This window comes from Scheffersomyces stipitis, chromosome 1 (assembly GCF_000209165.1).
Source record: "Scheffersomyces stipitis CBS 6054 chromosome 1, whole genome shotgun sequence".
Lineage (NCBI taxonomy): Eukaryota > Fungi > Ascomycota > Pichiomycetes > Serinales > Debaryomycetaceae > Scheffersomyces > Scheffersomyces stipitis.
The window spans coordinates 555,568-575,620 of record NC_009068.1 but is presented as its reverse complement, the minus strand read 5'-3'; the positions used below and the strand labels follow the sequence as shown (position 1 = coordinate 575,620).

At 43.6% G+C, this 20,053-nt stretch overlaps 7 protein-coding genes across 7 annotated transcripts; 3 read left to right on the top strand and 4 right to left on the bottom strand. All coding sequences in view use genetic code 12, as the record gives it.

Annotated features, from left to right (window-relative positions):
- Positions 1-1,605: 1,605 nt before the first annotated feature.
- Positions 1,606-2,424, top strand: PICST_28186 (predicted protein; the record flags this gene model as incomplete). Its single annotated transcript, XM_001387713.1, has 1 exon — positions 1,606-2,424. The coding sequence occupies one exon, from the start codon at positions 1,606-1,608 to the stop codon at positions 2,422-2,424; it is 819 nt and encodes a 272-aa protein (XP_001387750.2).
- Positions 2,425-2,988: 564 nt separating this feature from the next.
- RPL16B (60S ribosomal protein L16) lies at positions 2,989-3,811 on the bottom strand. Its single transcript, XM_001387305.1, has one exon. The coding sequence runs from the start codon at positions 3,783-3,785 to the stop codon at positions 3,183-3,185; it is 603 nt and encodes a 200-aa protein (XP_001387342.1). The 5' UTR covers positions 3,786-3,811; the 3' UTR covers positions 2,989-3,182.
- A 472-nt stretch (positions 3,812-4,283) lies between these two features.
- On the bottom strand, positions 4,284-6,107 carry LEU4 (2-isopropylmalate synthase (Alpha-isopropylmalate synthase) (Alpha-IPM synthetase)). Its single transcript, XM_001387304.1, has one exon. The coding sequence runs from the start codon at positions 6,048-6,050 to the stop codon at positions 4,335-4,337; it is 1,716 nt and encodes a 571-aa protein (XP_001387341.1). The 5' UTR covers positions 6,051-6,107; the 3' UTR covers positions 4,284-4,334.
- Positions 6,108-8,020: 1,913 nt separating this feature from the next.
- On the top strand, positions 8,021-8,758 carry NSR1 (nuclear localization sequence binding protein; the record flags this gene model as incomplete). The annotated part of the gene is made up of 1 exon (XM_001387712.1): positions 8,021-8,758. A coding segment is annotated over one exon (738 nt), but the record flags the coding sequence as incomplete, so codon positions are not given.
- A 2,885-nt stretch (positions 8,759-11,643) lies between these two features.
- Positions 11,644-14,396, top strand: RIM8 (pH-response regulator protein). The gene is made up of 6 exons (XM_001387711.1): positions 11,644-12,295; positions 12,419-13,196; positions 13,266-13,521; positions 13,621-13,894; positions 14,036-14,118; positions 14,188-14,396. The coding sequence occupies exons 1-6, from the start codon at positions 11,730-11,732 to the stop codon at positions 14,340-14,342; spliced, it is 2,112 nt and encodes a 703-aa protein (XP_001387748.2). The 5' UTR covers positions 11,644-11,729; the 3' UTR covers positions 14,343-14,396.
- Positions 14,397-14,583: 187 nt separating this feature from the next.
- PICST_28181 (predicted protein) lies at positions 14,584-15,009 on the bottom strand (the record flags this gene model as incomplete). Its single annotated transcript, XM_001387303.1, has 1 exon — positions 14,584-15,009. The coding sequence occupies one exon, from the start codon at positions 15,007-15,009 to the stop codon at positions 14,584-14,586; it is 426 nt and encodes a 141-aa protein (XP_001387340.2).
- Positions 15,010-15,701: 692 nt separating this feature from the next.
- KEL2 (protein involved in cell fusion and morphogenesis) lies at positions 15,702-18,698 on the bottom strand (the record flags this gene model as incomplete). The annotated part of the gene is made up of 3 exons (XM_001387302.1): positions 15,702-17,252; positions 17,301-17,557; positions 17,594-18,698. Coding segments are annotated over 3 exons (2,913 nt in total), but the record flags the coding sequence as incomplete, so codon positions are not given.
- Positions 18,699-20,053: the final 1,355 nt, after the last annotated feature.

Sequence of the window (20,053 nt, the reverse complement as noted above, 5' to 3'; positions counted from 1 at the left end):
AAGGAGAGACAGAGAGAAGGAGAAGGAGAGAGTGAGAGTCCAGTAGAAGAAGAGAAGTGAGAAGAGAGAAGAATTAAACAAAACACAAATTGAACAAGATTCACTTCTACAGATGCAAAATGAGATTAGAAGCAGAGAGATAAGAAAGAGATGTCAGATAGTAACAAGTTGCATCCTCATGCCAGATTGTGTTCCATTGCTCTTGTGAGATCTTCGGCACGATCCAACTGCAGACATACAGAGATGATACATTTGGAACTGACACTTTACTGGCATCACGACTGGCTGCTTAGAACGAAATTCCATACCGAAGATGGTCGTCGCCTTGCCGTGGAACTGACATCACGACACTACCACCACCGCTAATTTGCTGCTGGTGCTCCATTCTCTCGCCCACTAGCAGCTGCTGCCGGGTCTTCTCTCACTAAAGTCTCGCCACTCACTGAAGTCTCCCTACCAAGATGCACTCTCGCTAGAGTACCGAGAGCGTACCGAGCCAGCGTGACTTCCCCACCCGCCCCACGGCGAGAAAATGGAGAGATTCTCGTATTTGCTACGTGCAGGCGCTCCCCGCCCTGAATTTCCGGGGCAATAAGAGATTGCAACCTTGGGGAAGACTCGAGCTCAGAATAAGTTTCGACGGGAAGAGCTTGGCTCGAAGTGGCTCAGGGAGACTTGACACATTGCGTGGTTATAGAATCACGATAGGAGGTACGAACTCCGGCTGCCCCCATGTTTGATAGAAGGTAAAGTGGTGTTGGCAAGGTGTTGGCAAGAGGAACTTTTTCTCTCCTGGTTACCCACGAGAAACTTTCGCTCCCCCTAAATTGACCTGGAGACGTCAAACAAATTTTTTTTTCACTTTTCTCACTAAAAATTATCTTCCCTAAAATTCACCAGTCCAATCTCATACTCCTTGCGGTACACTTCCACGGCTTTAGAATACCGCCATGTTCTCTCACACTCTCGTAAACTCGTATACTCTCATTTCCCACCTCTTGTAGCACTATTGTCTGCCTTTATCACGTACTTTCTTTTCGTCTCTTTCGTCATCTTTTCTATGGCGGATGCAGTTTCTCCGTGTTTTATGCACCGGAACTTTTCTGTGGAGAGCCGTGTCTACGAATCGTGATGTTTTGATACGAAAGTGACAAAATAAAATTTTATTGGTGGAATAATTTTCAGTTTCACCAATTTTTTTTTGCTGTATTGTTGGTTGGTGATTCCACCTCCTATTGTTGTATATCCAATATATAATAGCAGTATTCCTGTTGATGGTCCTTTCCAGGCTGCTCTAGACTTCTCTGCTTCATTCTCCTTTTGTCTCGCTATTATCCTTTTTTCCACGATCCACTCGATTTCAGCTGGACCCCACACTCTCCAGACTCCACATTCCCACAATCAACAGCAAAAATATCCAGTGGGCCACGACAACACACACAGATCTGCTGTCAATAAGTCTCGTAATATAGGCTGATATTTGTCTCAGTCGATCTGACTTTGAACTGATATTTCATATCTCATACATTTCGTACTCGTTCTCTTAGTTTCGAGACTCTTTCATACAACCAAATTCCATACCACATTTGAAGATATACCATCGCCATGTCTTCCAGTCCACTACTTTCTCCTTGCGACTCTTGCACCACGCTTCCGCTTATCGACGATTTCAACACCTCGATCTTTCAGACGTATCTCTCACTGCGAATCGCCGATCTAGTGCAGCACCAGAAAACAGACCAGGACATTACGCTTATCTACAACCACCAGGAGATCGTCATCCGCATCTGCTCCGTGCTAAATGTGATCAACTCGTTCATCGACAGCGACTCCGTTCGACTTTCGTTGCTGGACCTTACAGTTACACATCTTCTCATATACTTGTACCAGGGCCAGAGTCACATTTTTGGGACACGGTTTTACATTGACCAAATCTCACTAATTCATTTGGGCAAAGGCTACAAGTTTGAAAACAAAACCTCGCCCTACTTGCATACGCTCAACATCCAGCAGTTCAATTCTTTTCTAGTTTGTATTAATAGCGACAGCACCATAGGCTCACAGCCAACTCCTTCCATCTACCAGTTCTTCAATCTCAAGAACTACGTCAACGACCATGTGGTTGTGAACGGAGTCAAGGTGAAAATCGACATGAATTCACAGCCAGTCACTTACATGGATGGCTTTATCAACAAGATCAAGTCCAAGAACGGCAGACAGTCGTCGGTGGTGTCTAACACCAGCACTCTCACTTCTAATTCTGTCAATAGCCAGACGATAGTTAGCAAAGTAGAGAGCCAATCGTCCAAATTGTCGAGATCGGCTACAAAAGTTGGTCTAGACACCGGCAAGGACGCCGATGACTTCAAGAGGCCTCCTCGCCAGCTCAGAAGATCGTTGAAACGGTTCTTCTTCAATCTGTAGAATATAACGAATGCACGAATAGAAACGAAATACATTATGCCAGAGGAGTAGAAATCGTAATACAGGATAGCCAGTAGATCTAGTTTGTGCTATGCGCTGGCATTCTACGGTATGTTTTTGAAGAGTATGTTAACAGCTTACTCTTCAATAGATATACTCTGGCTTAAGCTCAAGTAACGTATAGTAGATCCTGCGACTGATTTTCAGCCAGAACCTCAGTCATAAAGAGTAACAACACATCGTAGCAATTATAGGAGACTTCACATTCTTCCAGGACTGAAAAGGTTTATAAAATGCTAATGGCCCTATCACCTTTTCCTAATTTTGGAAACTTCCATATTAACGATTCTATGTAGATAAGATTCGCTAAGATGCGACAGAATTTTTCAGCCATAAATTTTTCAGCCATACATTTTTCAGGTAGTACGATCTTTGTGCATCTACAATATGATTCACTTTCTTGCGGACTAGGAACCGTTATCTGATCTGTAGAAGACCAGCAAGGACCTCTCTGTCTTTGAATCCAGATATTGTAGAAACAGCTACACTTTGCTACAAATTCAAGTAAGATAAAATATTCTTTTTCTACATATCCGCTACTCTATGACAATTTGTATTTGCATGTATTGATATTAATAAGAAAAAGGAGGGTGAAGCAACACCAGACAAACGACAAGGTCGTCCGTCCAGCTACACTTCGTTTTAGTCGTTGCTAGGCTCGAGCCAAAGCCAGAGCCTCACATAATACACAAGGACGCTTAGTAACCGAAGGTGGCTAATTGTTGAGCAACTTCGGATTCGGCGGTGGAAGCCTTAGCAGCAGTGATCTTCTTGGTCAAGGCCTTCTTCTTGGCGTAGTATTCGGCAGCCTGTAACTTTCTCTTTTCTTCCAACTTGCCAACGACGGATTCGTACTTCCAGCCGACAGCGGAGGACAACTTACCGACGGTGGTGTATTTTCTACCTTGCTTCAATCTCAAGACTCTCAAGGCTTGGGGAACAACAACTCTCTTCTTCTTGTCGTATGGAGGTGGGACACCTTCAAATACCTTGAGTCTTTCAAGAGCAGCCTTACCTCTGGCAGTCTTGTGAGGAATCATACCTCTGACGGCTTTATAGAAAATTCTGGATGGGGCTCTGAAGTGGAAAGGACCGTGGGTCTTGTTGAATCTGGTGGACTTTCTCAAGTAGTCGTGGTATTTCAATTTGTTTCTGAAAAATTCACCGGAGATGTTCAAGGCTTCGGCTCTGACAATGACAATCTTTTGGCCGTTCAAGACTTGCTTGGCCACAATGGAGGCCAAACGACCCAACAAGTGGCCCTTACCGTCAATGACAACAACTGGTTCGAAGGTAGACATCGTGTATAATTGTATGGAGTTATCAACTAAACAAGGAAGAAAGAAAAGAACTCTTGTAGGCTACAGAAAAAAATTTTCCCACTATAGCAATTTTCGCACTGCGAAAGAGACTGCGATTCAGAGAGAGAATCGCTGGGAGAATTGGAGCGGATGGAGCCTGAACAGCACGTGACTGAAATATTTATCAGTGCGAACGATGAGTTTAACGAGCCAGGTAGTGCAGAGTGGTGTGTGCAGTAGTGTCCTACATCACGTGCCGCTGACTTAACTAGGGCTGAGCCCTAGACTGAGTTCTGTCGCACAGAGTGAGAATTTGCTACAGAGACGCAGAGCTGCTTTATCGGACTGTCCAGACTTTGCACCCAAATCGTACTCACAAAGTACAATGAATCCACACCATATGCGCAAATATCTACAAACTACAGATGGCAATGCATTTGATAGACTTGTTTGCTCGAGTATTGACTTATTGAGTATTATTCATTCTTTGTAAATAGTCCTCTATCGTACTTTTATTGTTTAACTAACTTTTAATTATCAAAATCAAATCTACAAATTAATTTCCTTGCTATCAATCAATGAGTTCACAACAGAAAGAATGGCCTCCATCGAAGCCTGCGACACATCTGTGTTAATGCCGCATCCCCACTTTGTAACATGCTCGTTGTTAGAGTTGTTGTAGGCTAACTCAATGTAAGTAGCAGCCTTACTCTGGGTACCACTGCCTAAACTGTGTTCACTGTAGTTGACGACTTCAAAGGAAACACCGTATTTCTTGGATATGGCATCCACAAAGGCCGAAATAGGTCCGTTACCTTGTCCACTGACGTCAACGGTCTTGGATCCAGCCTGCAAGACAGCAAAGATCTCACGGTCCTTGTTCTCTGGAGCATTCTTTCTCTTAGTTATCTCGAAGTCCTTGACAGACAAGTTGGAAGTAGAGCAGTACTGCTCGTTGAACAAAGCGGCAATCTCTTCAGACTTCAATTCTCTACCCAAAGAGTCAGCTCTTTCCTGAACAATACCAGAAAAGACAACTTGCAAGTGTCTTGGCAAGTCCAAGCCGAGAGATCTCAAGATGACCCAGGCAGCACCTCCCTTACCAGATTGAGAGTTGACTCTGATAACGGCCTCGTAGTTTCTACCGATATCCTTAGGGTCTAATGGCAAGTATGGAATGGCCCATTTGGTGTCACCCCTAGCAGCTCTGGCTTCAGCCTTGGAGAATCCCTTCTTGATAGCATCTTGGTGAGAACCAGAGAAGGCACAAACGACCAAGGATCCAGAGTATGGAGCTCTTGGGTGAACTGGGATTTTGTTACATCTTTCACTGACCTCGATGAGCTTTTCGATTTCTGAAAAGTCCAACTCCGGTGCAACTCCATTGGTGTACATGTTGAGAGCAACAGTGATCAAGTCTACGTTACCGGTTCTTTCACCGTTTCCAAACAAACAACCTTCGACTCTGTCTCCGCCAGCCAATAAACCTAATTCCGAGGCAGCAACACCGCAGCCACGGTCATTGTGAGCATGAAGAGAAATACACACCTTTTCACGTTCGGAAATGTGGGTAGCAAAGTATTCGATCTGGTCAGCGTAGACGTTTGGAGAAGCAACTTCAACGGTAGCTGGCAAGTTGAAAATGATAGGATTCTCTACAGTTGGCTCCCAGACGTTCTTGACTGCTTCACAAATTTGCACAGCAAATTCGGTAGGAGTATCTGAGAAGCATTCAGGAGAGAATTCCAAGGTCCACTCGGTTTCCTGCATTTCTGGATCGTCCTTTGTCAAAGACTTGACCAACTTGGTAGTTTCAATGGCTTTGGCAATTGCATCTTCTTGTGACATGTTGAAAACAACATCACGGAAAACGTCAGAAGTAGCCAAGTATGTATGTATGGTAGCCTTCTTAGCACCCTTTACGGATTCAACAGTTCTTCTGATCAAAGGTTCTCTAGACTGAGTCAAAACTTGGATCGAAACATCATCTGGTGCGTTCTCCACAGCATATCTGGTGAAGTCAAAATCTGTTTGAGATGCAGAAGGGAAAGATACCTCGATTTCTTTGAATCCGATCTCCAAGAGCTTGTGAAAATACTCCTTCTTCTCTTCGACAGACATGGGATCAGGCAACGCTTGGTTACCATCTCTTAAATCAGTAGATAACCACCTAGGAGCCTTGGTGATAGACTTTGAGGGCCAGGTTCTCTTGTCCAACTTGACTCCTTTAAAGGCAGCATATTTGGTGGAAGGATCCTTTAACATATTTTTGTATGCTGGCACCACTGGGGGTATAGATTTGGAAGCTCTTTGAAAGAGTCTGGCTGTTTGCTTGAACATTGTGCCAGGTTGATAAATTGTGCTGTGACTGAAAAATTGGTCAAGTTCAAGTAACTTAGATATGTATTAGAAAGTTGAGATCAACAAAATCGACCGTTTACTTCTAGTTTTTGTAGTCAAGAGTCTGGTTGACTTTGTCTTTTTCAGTAGTTGAAAATCTGGCTTGTACCTTAACTACGGTGAATAGCAGATAACGACACTAAGTACAAAACTTTCAAGCTTGTTTTCGATTCCTACCAGCAAACTCTAGAGAAGAAATTCCAATGATGACAAAACGATTTGGAATGTTTTCTGTTGGCTGGAGTGGTAGGCGGAGAAATCTGATATTGAAAAATTTCTAGATCCGGCCAGCGAAAGCGGCACCGGTATAGGAATTATAAACACGTGATTCCTTCCCCTCTGCAAGCAACTTCCACTACTTTGTGAGCTGACGACAACCTCCACGCAGGTAAGGCGATAGCGACGGCTGTGACGACTACGTCTGAAGAGTGGCGAGTTCTTGTAAGGAGAGTTCGCTTATGGCGAAGCTACGGCAATCTTAGCCAATATTGAAGACTTTGAGGCTTTTCACTCAGACTCAGAAAAGTGAGAATTTCGTATTCGTTCAGTTCAGTTGGAAGTAATGGAAAGGCTTTCTAGAAGGCGTAATACGACGTCGATGTTATTTTATCCTGTCGTCTTTATGGTTTATACGTGAGAAAGCTGACGTAGACTTGAGAATGGAAGTGAAGTGGAAATCGTGAAGAGAGTGAGTGACATGAAAAATTTGTTCATGTTTTTGGTAGATGGTACATTTGGAAGGAGCACAAGAGAATGCCAGCTTTCAATAAATAGAAGGAAATATGTGTTGAAGCTGGAGAATAACTACAAAGTGATTGCAACTGAATATGTTTTCAGTTCCAGATAGTAAATTCCTACAATGGTCGCAAGACTACCATATTACCACGAATACTTGAGCTAAAAGCCCCAAATAAAGAGGATCTTTTCCACCATTCAAATTCCAGCTAAACCATCATTTCAGTGACCGACAATACCTCTGTAAACCTCTAAACCTCCGTAACGCTGATATCTCTTGGATGTTCTACTGGCCATCGGGTGCAAAATCGATAAAGTCACGAGACGGCTATATGCCAGAAAATTTCTTTTAGTCTAAAAAAAATTTCAGTCTCATTTTTTTGAGATGGGGTAAGTGAAAAATTCAAAAAATCAGATACTAGATTCCTTCTAAAGTCTACTTTCATAGAGCATTGCTAACATACAAAATGGCTAAATCATCAAAGGTTTCTACCAAGGCATCCAAGAAGGAAGTGGTCAAGTCTAAGAAGACCAAGGAAGTCAAGAAGGAAGAATCCTCTGACGAATCCTCTTCTGAATCCAGCTCATCTGAAGAAGAGTCTGAAGACTCTTCCAGCTCTGAATCTGAAGACTCTTCTTCTTCTAGCTCTGATTCCTCTTCCTCTTCTGACTCCGACTCTGATTCCGATTCCGAATCTGAAGAAGAAAAGAAGGAAGAAAAGAAGGAAGTAAAGAAGGAAGTTAAGAAGGAAGCCAAGAAGGAAGAATCATCTGACTCCAGTGACTCTGACTCTAGCTCCGACAGCGATTCCGATTCCGATTCCTCCTCTGACGAAGAAGAGGAAGAAAAGAAGGAGACCAAGAAGGAAACTAAGAAGGAAACTAAGAAGGACGACTCTGACTCTGACTCTTCATCCGATTCCGACTCTTCTGATTCTGACTCTTCTTCCGATTCTGATTCTTCTGATTCAGACTCCGACTCCGACTCCTCTGACGACGAAGAAGAAGAAAAGAAGGTTACCAAGCGTAAGGCCGAGTCTTCTGAAGAAGAAGAAACTTCCAGTGAAGAACCAGTCGCCAAGAAGGCTAAGACTGACGAAGAGCCAGCTACTTTGTTCGTTGGTAGATTGTCGTGGAACATCGACGATGAGTGGTTGAGAAGAGAATTCGAACCTCTTGGTGGTGTTATTTCTGCCAGAGTCATCATGGAAAGAGCAACAGGTAAGTCCAGAGGTTACGGTTACGTTGACTTCGACAGCAAGTCTGCTGCTGAAAAGGCTCTTAACGAATACCAGGGTAGAGAATTGGACGGTAGACCAATCAACTTGGACATGTCGACTGGTAAGCCACATGTCACCAAGAGCACTGAAAACAGAGCCAAGCAATACGGTGACACTCCATCTGCTCCATCTGACACTCTTTTCATTGGTAACTTGTCCTTCAACGCTGACAGAGACAACTTGTTCAACATCTTCGGTGTACACGGTACCGTCATCTCCTGTAGAATCCCAACCCACCCAGACACCCAACAGCCAAAGGGTTTCGGTTACGTCCAATTCTCGTCTGTTGACGAAGCCAAGGCCGCTATGGAAGCCTTGAACGGTGAATACATCGAGGGCCGTGCTTGTAGATTAGACTTCTCCACTCCAAAGGACCCTAGTTCCTCGGGTAACAGAGGTGGTTTCGGAGGCAACAGAGGTGGTTTCGGCGGAAACAGAGGTGGTTTCGACGGAAACAGAGGTGGCTTCGGCGGTCGTGAAAGATCGTCTACCCCAACCCCAACCAGATCTGGTCCTAAGACCGCCGAGTTCAAGGGTACCAAAAAGACCTTTGACTAAGCATAGAGGTTTAGCTGCATGCTAAGGAAAAAATTAGCACCATTTTTTGCATTCATTTTGAAGCCGCACCATTTGCACCCATTATTTTCTGTTGCACTTTTCTAATTTCATAGAGAGCACCTTGTACCATACTTATTAATACATGCCATTGTAGCGAGAAGGAGCTAGATAGTGTAGAGTGATAACAGCCGTATACAGTAGAGAAGAGCCCAATAGTAAGGAGCAGAGACACAGAGGATGTATATAGAGAAGTGGCTCGGGGGTGAAGGGGTGACGCCTAAAATGGCAATGCCCACGCTATTGGAGTGTATCCACAGTAGAAGAAACGGTTGGCCATAAAATTAGAGATCAGCGCTACCAGCATTCCCCCTGTTGAACAGCGGGGATCTCAAGAGGGAGGATTGGGATGGAGAGTGTGATAAAGACCGTCACGAACTGTGCTTGAAAAGTGTGATATCCCTGCTGAGAAGAGTATGCGAAAATGTATGAGCGCTGTTCAAATTTTTAAGGTTATACGGGGTGGAAGACGATTCTGAATTTAAGGTCCAGATTCGCTGATTTGGTGCTAGGGACAAATAATAATGAAGAACGTAAAACAGATGAGAATGACCTTCCAGGGAAAAGAGAGGAAAAAGTAGAGGAAAAAGTAAAGGAACAATGGGTCACCAGCAAATGAAATAATGATGTAACGTGGTAGCACGAGAGGTGAGCTGGCGAGCAGAAATTAGCTCTCTGTAAAACTGAAATAGCCACGCTTTAGCCATGGCACAAGACAAAGCGAGAAATGTCAAGAAATTTATGGACAGAAGCAAGTCTACGACAAGAGAATATTAGCGATAAGAAAAGATGCCCGTATTCTTGACGTTGTGGAGAGACTTCTGACTGTAGATAGCCGAAGTTGAAAGCCGATTGCTGGGCGACGGGAGACGTTTTTTCTTGGGCCCCCAGAGTTGGCGAATAAAGCTGGTGTAGAAGAGCTACAAGAAAACTTCCCTAAGCCATGCGAAAAAGCCTTGTCCACGAGAGAATTCTATTGGCTGAGAAGAATGGGGGCTTGGGATGCCCATTGGTGAAAATTTGAGAGGTTTGGGAGCAGGCAGACCAGGCAGACCAGGCAGACCAGAGAACGGTCTAAGGAAAGATTGTGGCCGTAGGTCCTGAGCGTCAGTCCATGACCAGCATGCATTTATGGAGAGATTCTGGAGAGAACTGCGTAAAGAAATAATAAATGTGGGTTCTGGCTAGCGAGAAAATGACGGGAGCCAGCAGCAGAAACTGAGATCGGGATTTGGAAGAAGTTGCAGTTACGTGATAGTAGCGAGATATTACGTGAAAGTCTAGCGAGAGTCTAGCGGGACCTTACAGAGACTCTTGTGAGACTTCAGTAATTCTATTAGCGAGACTTAGTGAGGCGTCGGCAGACTATGCGTTCAGTAAGATACAATATATACCGCTCTGCACTAGATGAAATTCAGAGACGTTTTAAATGCCCTAGACTATACGCTAGACCTCACATGAAGAGTTGTGTCAAGCCATTTCACTCTATATAGCTGTTGCAACGACTAGTCACGATCTTAAGACTATCAGCCAGCCAATCTGGTCCCACAATATGGGCTCACAGCGCGCTTCGCGGTGTAGGGAGATCTGCTGGAAATTAGCGAGACATTTTTTCTCGTCGCTAGTTTTCTTGGAGTGGCAGTTCGCCGAGATCGCGAGGAAGCAGGGTTCAGCCAAAGACGCAGCAACTGTGGAAATTGATGAATTTGATTACCGACACATCACTGGGCTCGTGCTGAAGTTGTCATAGTGACGTGAGTTCTCCACCTGGTCAGGATGGTCCTCTTCTTTGTTGAGAGCATTCCAATGACCCGTTTGCGATCGCTACAAACTCTCGGTAATACTTGCTGTCTCCTGCACTGCCCTGCGGACCAAATCCCACCACAGCACGATCTGTCAAACGGCCCAACCACAAAACCCACCGCCTTTTCTGGGCCGAAGCAGACAGATCGGAACTGCTGGGACAAGAGATTCACACCGGTGGATTTGTACACCCAAAATTGTGCTCGATGACAAAGTGACATTGCTCTAGCTTCTCGCTAGCTTAAGGGAATTTCTAGAATAAAAAAGGCAGGTAAAAGCTCATAATCAGTCATATCTTCCACTCTCTTTCATTTTCATATCCCAGTCTCTATTGTCCTTCCCCTCGGTTTCTGCCCGTAATTTTAGCGTTTATCTCGTCTATTGTCACTAATTTTCAAGTTCGGTATCCTCACTAAAGTTGCATTATTTCCTCTTTTTAGCACGGAGCCGCACCGCTCTATTTGCTCTCCTTCCTCTCCCTCAACCTTACTTAATGTAGCAGTATTCCATAACTTTTATTTCTCACTTTCTTCTGCAACCCTCAGCTCTTGCTGTCCAAGGCTTAGCCAGCTAGCAACCTTTACCATTCGATTGCCCGGGCTTCCTGTCGTATCCACAGAATCCCTTGTTTTTGATTTGCTCTCCCATTTTCTTTTCAATTCCGGCTTCTTAAACCTCAACTTTGGCAGTGAAAATAAAAACAATACCACCACCACCTCCACCCCTTGCTTGTACCAATATCTGGCTGTCTGACACTGTTGCTGTACCAAAAGCTCTGTGTCTATACTGTCCCTAGCCGCGTCCGCCCCAGCTTAGTCTTGAATTCTGTTCTTAATTGCCTTCTGAATACTCCCCAGTCTCAGTAATCTCACTATTCCTCCGCAATATATAAGGAAATATTCGCACCAGCTCCACTCTCGGTAATTTTCATTTTCCCTACGCACTTCTCCTATCATAAATTCTACCATTTCTACCACGATATTTATTCCTGTTATTCTCATTGATTCTTCACCAGCCAGTCAATCTCAACATCGCCGCTACTACATGCCTCCAGTACACCATTTTAAAGCTCCCCTACTCCCTAAGCACATATAAGCACACCTAAACCATCATGAGGCGTGCCGTACTGAAAATCATCCCCACGCCGAAGTTTCTCTCTGGTTCTACCGAGCCACTCCACTCTTCCAACTTTCGCATAGACTTCAACTCCGTGGCCGATTTTTACATCCAGCTCGATAAACCGCATAAGACATGGCTCCCTGGCGATGAAGTGCCCGGCAAAATCATTCTTATCTCCAAGAAGAATCTCGCCAACATCGTCATCACTTTGTCATTAATAGGTTATGTGAAAATCAACGCTCTGTCGCACTCCAAATTGAGACCTATAAAACACAGCTTGTTTGACCACACGATAAAGATCTATGGAGATGGCCTACTGCCAGAAGCTCTGGGTTCTGTAAGCGAAGCAGACTTCACCAACGGCTTGTACAAGGGCGAGCACGTCTTTCCTTTCATCGTCAAGCTTCCTAACAAAAGAGTATTTACCTCTATCGATTTCGGTAAGGGTTCCATCAGCTACATATTGAGAGCCTCTCTAGGAAATTCAAGCTCATACACAACCACAGGCGCATCAACTACATCAATATCAACTTCTTCAAACTCGATCCAGCCTACTTCGTCCATTTCCCATCCTCCCGCGCTGAGTAATTCACAGCTGTCTACGAATGGCTTGTCGCCAATTACTCCTTCTTCTGTAGTATCTTCGCCGTCAGAATCCCATTCACCTACCAGCAGTGGCAGCTCCATCTTTGCCAAAACAAAGTCGTTGAAAATTCTCCAGAATCCCTCATACACTTCTGAAAAACTTATTCACTTAGTAAACCCCATAGACGTAACTACTCTTACACCTCCCAAACCGAAGCGCTTGATCTTGAAAGATCCACGCACTCAACATTCCAAGAAGTTGTCTCGAACCCAATCTTCAACTTCTACAATCAACACAATCAATACAATCAACACATATTCCACTGTTTCTTCCAATAATTCAGACACCTACGAAGCTCCTAATGCTACTGGAACCAACACTAATGGCTCTAATAACCCATCACCCAAGCCCAATGTAGTGTTGCCTGGTTTAGATAAATCTTCTATAAAGCCAGAGACGATTAAAGTCTGTCTTGAGATTCCTCAACGAGGCTATTTGCGTGGAGAATTGATACCGATTAAACTCTCGATCAGCCACCTCAAGAAGATCCAGGACTTGCATGGAATTATAATTACCCTTGTAAGAGTCTGTAGATTGGATAACGGCACAGAGTCCTTTTTTGAGTCGTTCAGAAAGGATCTTCAACAACTGGTTCTTCCCATTTTCGTAGATCCTGTGACCTTCCAGTCTGAAATCAATACCAGTGTTCGAGTCCCAGCAGATGCCTTTCCGACTATTCTGGGATGTCCGTTGGTATCTTTCCAGTACTTTATTGAAGTTTTGGTGAACTTGTCAGGAAAATCGCTAGTCTTAGACAACGATGCTCCTACAGATCACCATTCAGCAACCAAGATTGTAGATGATCCAACGACTGTCCATGAGGCTACTTCCTTTAATGGTAGCAACAACTCTATGAATTTGACTATAGATTCTAGTACGAAGTTCAATTTCAACTACAACAACTCGTTGTCTTCACAGCATCACAAGGACAGATCAGGATTTATCAATACTGACAAATATAAGAGACTGAAGAAGTTCCTACAATTGACTACTGAGGTGATTATAGGAACACATCGTCTGACTTCAGATACGAATACGGGAGCGGGCGAGAATGCCCAGATCGACTTATCGAGAAGATCATCTTCTCTGATATCGAATCCAAACAATTCTCCACCTAATATCAATAACAATAGCAATAGTATTAATATGGGAACAACGCCTTCTCCACAGATTACAGAGCAAGTCTATCCAGCACCAATTATGGCTTCGCAGCCACTTGAATCTACTTCTCTATCAGGGCAGGCTTCGTATATTAATGCCATTCCGGAGGCTGTGGAAATGAACAATTTCCAGTCACCTCCATACTTTGAGAATTTGAACCAGAGTCAAGGTCACAGCCAAACCAGACAGTTTACCCCTTTGCCTACGAACTTCAGTTCAATACCCAATTATTCAGAATTGAGTGGATCCGGTTCGAATGCTATGGGAGGGTCGATTTCTGAGAAGGAACGCTTAAGACTCCTTGAATCGAGTTTGTTGCCTTCAGCTCCGCCTATGGAACAAGAAGACGAGTACGAAGAAGAAGGAGTCAGCCCTGTCAACGACAACATTTTAGACAATATAGAAGAAAGAGAGGAGGAGGACGTGAGAAACGGTACTAACGGGAATTCTGCTCAGCTAGAAGTCCAGGGTGTTCCACATAATGTGAACAGTAACACCAATAATAATAGTAATAATAGCCAGTACCAGTTCTTTACGTACCAAAACTCTTCCACCGCGACCTCACAGATGGCAGGTATCCAGTTACACGATGATACTAATGACGAACTTTATCACGATCCCAACAGCGTTGTTAACGATTTAGAGAACAACGACGAACAGTATGATGCAATTGACTTTGTGCCCAACTACAATTCTGCCAGTAACGACAGACTCCTCGCTGAAGGAAGACAAGCCGGCACTGGTGCTGCTTCTACTTTGACGAGAGAATCTGGTAGTGATTCTGCTTCACATGCGTAATGCAGCATAAGATAGGACTATATAGCTAGAAAGTATAGATGCCATGAATTCAAGAGGACAGATAAGAATGTAATATATATAATGCTTGCAGAAGTAATTGCGAAGTTGGTTTACGTTACTACAGAGACTTGCCTTGATTAGATCCATTTCTAATTCTGCAGTGAAGAATGATTACAATTGCGCTTTATAAATATTGATATTAAGATATTATTGCAATCTTTAAGATTGAACACGTTTTTATCTATATATTCTCTTGCAAAGTACGTATACGGGGGTGGTTCTTCATCTTCTCCTTGCATTCTTCTATTCTCTCCGCAATTTCTGAGCATTGCTGTTTCAACTCGTCTATTTCTTCAATCAAAAGGCCAATGATTTCGTTGCAATGCTGTATTCTGTCTGCTCTTCCAGCGTGTTTTTCATACTCGTAAAATAGTTTCTTCAAACGAGCTTCAAGCAACTTATTCTTGTTTTCAAGCGTTATTATCTCGAACTCTCTGTGGATCGATTCGTCCTGGAGCGATTCGTAGAAGTGCAGCAACAGATAGTACTCCCCCCGGTTTACCTCTGCTTTCTTGTACTCCTTTTTGTATTGTTCTTGGAGGGTAGACAACAGCTCTGGAGGCGAATTTGCCGTATTCAAGTTGGAATTCATAGATGAAGTATACATGTGTAGATAATGTGAAATATAGTTAGCCGTGCGTTTGTTCGCTAGCAATTGTGCAATTCGTAGTACTGGTTCGTCAGAAGCAATTATTGCAATTATATAGAAATTGTATGAAAAGAATCTACTGTTTAAACTTTTCAGGCCATATTTTACACTTGTACACTTAATTTATTCTTAGCTACCCGAAGTCCAGTTGTCAGCCTATTCTCTCCGGAAGACTCGAATCATCAGATATATTTTTAGTCATTTTGCACCCACGGAAAAAATCAGATGTTGCAGCCGGCGAAAAGGAACCGAGAACACGAGACAATCGCCCCCTGATAACAACGTCTGGTTTAGATGAAAATAGTCTCGGGGATCTTATGATAACGGCTAGCCTCAAAGAGAGAAAGCTAAAGATGTCATGGAATAAATTGTATCTGGCGTTGCAAGTTTATTTTGGTAGTCTTCTGTTAAAATATACTTTCATTTTACGATAATATGTAAATTGTACCAGTCAGATCATTTTGCAAGTGAATACAGCGATGGATTTCCTAGCAAAAATGTTAGCAAAACACAGTAGCTGTAGAGCAAATACTCAGTTGCCTGTTCATTTCTATTCATATTAATACATGCTACATCCCATCATGCGCTACTCGTTTACATATAGTGCACTAAAAGCGAACTAGTTCATTTTAAATAAATATGGATATCAGCTAATGGCTATTTTGCGCCAAATACAACTGTTTTTGCAAGTTCGTAACGCTTTCCTTCAACCCATCTCTTTCTTGCTTCAAGATATACAAGTCAGCTTCGAGATCCTTAACCTTCATGTTGTAGTGGACGCTGCTGATGACTTCTTCCTCGTCTTCTTCGTCCACCTCTGGGATACCACTAGGGTCGGTAGTAACAGGAGTAGGTGCTCTGGAGCTGATTCTCTTGTTCGCCTTCTTGTACAACTTCAATTCGTTGTTCTCCTTGATCAACTTTTCCATGATTGCCTTCTGGTTGTTCAATTCTTCCTGATTGATCTTCAACGCCTTACTGGTGTTGTTGACAGATTGCAAAGCATCGCGGTAGTTAACTTCAAATGTCTTCAAGTTGACGAGTTTCTCGTTCAAGTCGTTTCTCAACTTGTCGATCTGGGAAGACGATTGTAATTCGTTCTGCTTACCTACCTTCAAAAGATCGTCAACTTGCTTCTGCAACTTCTGCACCATTGGGTTGTCTTCAGGGTTAGAAGAAGCAATAGACGAAGTCTCTCTGAGATCGTTTCTTCTGTTCCACGAGTTGACTAAGTTTTCCAAATGAAGCGAAATGTCCTTCTTGGAACGTCTGATGGAGGTGGCATTACTCACAATCGATCTGTTAGACGAATCAGCTGGACCTGACAAATCTGGGGGACTGGCAAAATCTTCATCGACGTCAGAAATATCATCATCAGCGTGTATGCTTTTGTAGTTCTCATACTCAAGATTCAAGTTGTTGTATTTTGCTTGCCAGTCGTTGAGTTCTCTACGCAAATGTTCTTCATCTTTTACCTGAGCAGTCAATCTCTCGATCTTTTCCTCTTGAGCTTTGATGATCTTTTGGAAGTTGGATAACTCGCCAATCTGATTGTCCATAAACGGCTGGAATTGAACTATCTTGTCGTTCAACAAGGCGTTTTCTTCTTCTAAGTAGATGATCTTGTTGTTCAATTCCAAGCGTTCCAATTTGTATTTATTCAACTCCGAAACTGGAGTGTTCTGGTCCTGAGGAGCATCTTCGTCAATGGCAAGCTCACGAGGATTGACTGCAGCCTTCAATTCGTCAATCAACAAGTTCTTCTCCTGCAACTGTCTCCGCAACCCTGATGCTTCTGTCGACTGATTAGCCTTTAAGCTCGAGTTTTCTTGTTCTAATCTATTAATGTTTTCCGTTGCATTCTGCATTTGAGCTTTGGTGGTAGCCTTCAACTGAGTCAACTCATTCGATAACTCACTTACCAACTTCTTGATGCGCGAATCCTCGTGTCCATTTCCGCCATTCGAAGCTGGAGAGGCTAGTATTGCCTTCTCTTCTGGTTCTTGCAGGAATCTGGAAACTGGTTTGGGAAGCGACGAAGTTCTCTCGTGATGAACTTCTCTCAGTTCGCTGACTACTGGTTCGTTGATAGCAGCGTAGTTATAGTCGTCGCGGTACGAAGAGTGGCCGTTTCGAGGCGAATCTACATACTTGGAGGATTCGGCAAAACGACTCTCTCCAGCAAGAATGTCGCGTGTTGACTCCGCAGGGTACGTACTACCTTCATGGTAGGTGTCATGTTGTGAAACAGCACTAGAAGAGGGAACATCTACTTCCACAAACTTATCTTTATCAGTATTGATGTTGGCATCGTAAACAGAAGCCCGAGTACGCTCTGGCGATACAGAAGCCTGTGGTGTCTTGTAGTCCTCTGGTCCGGCTGAAAAGCTTCTGGCGTGACGTTCAAAGCCTTCCGGATTCTCTTCTCTCTTCGAAGGACCATTCGAAGCTGAGGCTGCTGTCTTCTTGGGAAGTACAGATTTAGCTGCAGCTACAGGAGAAGAAGCTGCATCAACGGCATTAGCAGAAGGAGTTGGAACACTCTCAACCTTGTCGGTGAGGAAGTAGTCTATTATGTTTACATCCAATTCGTAGATCATTGTTCCTATTTCTTCACCGTTGAAGTTCTCATAGGTGTCGAAGTTGTCGGCATCGCTGTTGATGTAGTCGTTCTTGTCGCCTCCCATGACTACCAACTTGTTGAACCGAGGAATGTATGTCATCGAATGGCCGCATCTTGGCCCTGGACCCTGTGCTGTAGCCAGTTCTACCAACTTATACCATACATAGGTGTTGAGATCAAGTACAAAGAGCGAGTCATAGATCACACCACTGAAGTCGTTTCCTCCGTAGATGTACATCTTGTCGTTGACTATACAACATGAGTGTTCGTTAACGGGAAGAGGAACATTGCCAGTGGTAGGCATCTGGGACCATTTGTTGTTACTAGAGTCGTAGCACCAGAGATCGCTCAGCACTCTTTCATTGTTGTAGACACCACCAAAAATGTAGATCTTACTCTTGTAAACACACATCGAGTGATTAGTCAATGGTGGAGGTTTGAAGTTGTTGACAGGCTCCACTAACTCCCACTTAGCCTTCGGTGACTTGAATGAGTTGAGCTCAAAGTAGTACAAGTCGTTGAAGACATCGTTTTCTAATTGCCCACCGAACAAGTAGAGACGGGACGAGTTGTTGGCTGTCGAAATGACACCAATAGTGTGCCCATATCTTCCATTAGGCTTGTTCAAGATGTGGCTGGGGATAGTGTACTTGTTATTGTTGATGTTGAACAAGTAAAAGTTGTTATCAGGGAACCCGTTGAAGTCGGTATCCACAGTATCTCCACCGTAGATGATAAATGCATTTCCGCATAAGACAGACGAATGACCCACACGTGCTGGTGGATTGTTGTGGTTCACGATCTCGATGTTCTTAGCTATGTATTCCGTAGCTTCACCAGTTCCGTGTTCATCACGAGGAATTATTGTCCATGTGTCTCCGAATACGGAGCCTTCCTTCAAGCCTCCCATAAGGAAGATTTCATCTTTTTCGCTGGCTACAGATGCTGCAACATGACGATAACGTGGGAAAGGCGAATCAAAGACTTTGAATCGTTTCCAGGGTGTGGTCTGGTTGACGTTAATCTTGACGGGATGGCTGATGAGAGCCAGCTTGAGGTCTTCTTCGTTTGAGAGACGTCGAGAGTGTGGAACTGTCATGCCTTTAATAGATTTTGGAGACTTTGGAGTTTGGGGAAGCTGTAATTGCGCAGGCTGTGGTTCGATAGAGGCAGCAGTGGTGTTGGCAGAGTCGTCGTTCTTCTTCGTTTTCTTCTTCAAGGTAAAGCGAGCCATGCTATGAAGAGATGATGTGAAGAAATAGGCTATAGAAACAAAGATTCAGAAACAGAATCAAATTAGGAACAACAGCTGTTATGGAATCAGGGATCTTGGTGAGAATATACGCGTGATTCTCTCAGCAAATTGGCTAATACTGGGTAATTTTGGGTAATTTAGTGCACCTTTCGAGGACCTTTTGGTGGGCTATTAATGATCCGCTAATGTGGAGGTGAATTTTTCACTTGATAATGCTGAAAAATGTGGAGATATTTCTCAAATAAAGAACGGGCCGTGAAAAAAATGCAATCAACAGTTATCACTGGAAAGACCGCTGGAGCCAGAAGAAAAAGTAAAAGTCCAGCAAATGTTTGGGGCGACGCAGAGCAAGGTGTGGTGAAGGACAGCAGTGTGCGATGCTTATATATAAGAACAAGTTGGTTCCGATTTTTACTCTGGTTCTGTTTGTAGACATCCGTGTTGGGAATAAACCAGTTCCACTTCCCATTTAGGCAATGTACTGGAAGAGAGTATTGCTCTATTGGGGAAGATGGCCGCGAAGAATTCCGAGGTGCACGAAGGGTGAATTGCAAAATTCTGCGGTAACTGAGCTGACAAAATGGTTTGTTTCGAGATACAGAAGTTATCAGATGTATGGGGAAGTGGTGGGATTGTGGTACTGTAGAATCAAGAGTTTCTGTAATATTGTAGTCGCTTTCCAGTGGTGTATTGGGATCTCAGGGATAATCGTCCTTGGTGAGGGTCTCGGTAAACTCTCGCTAGGATTTTCCTCGCCGGTGAGCCGCACCGCGTCCCATAAAAAAATACTGCTCGAATTTAGCGGACAATCTGATTCCAGGGTACTCTTGCCAGAAAGATCAGTTTGCCGTAGCAAAAATTGGTGTACTCTACAACTACAGCATTGCTTTTCTCTGCTTGTTCTGCAATTGTTCTGATTCCTCAGCAATTGTTCTGCTTGCTCAGCATTTGTTCTGCTTATTCTGCCTATTCTGCCTATTCTGGGGTTTCTGGGGTTTCTGGGTTTTCTGCTACGTTCCGCTTAATTTTTCTCTGCTTATTCACTATTTTTTTCCATTTATTCCGCGTTAACTTCTACCGTTCGTTAGTCCAGTAAAATTTATTTGTTCCAATAATAAATGGGA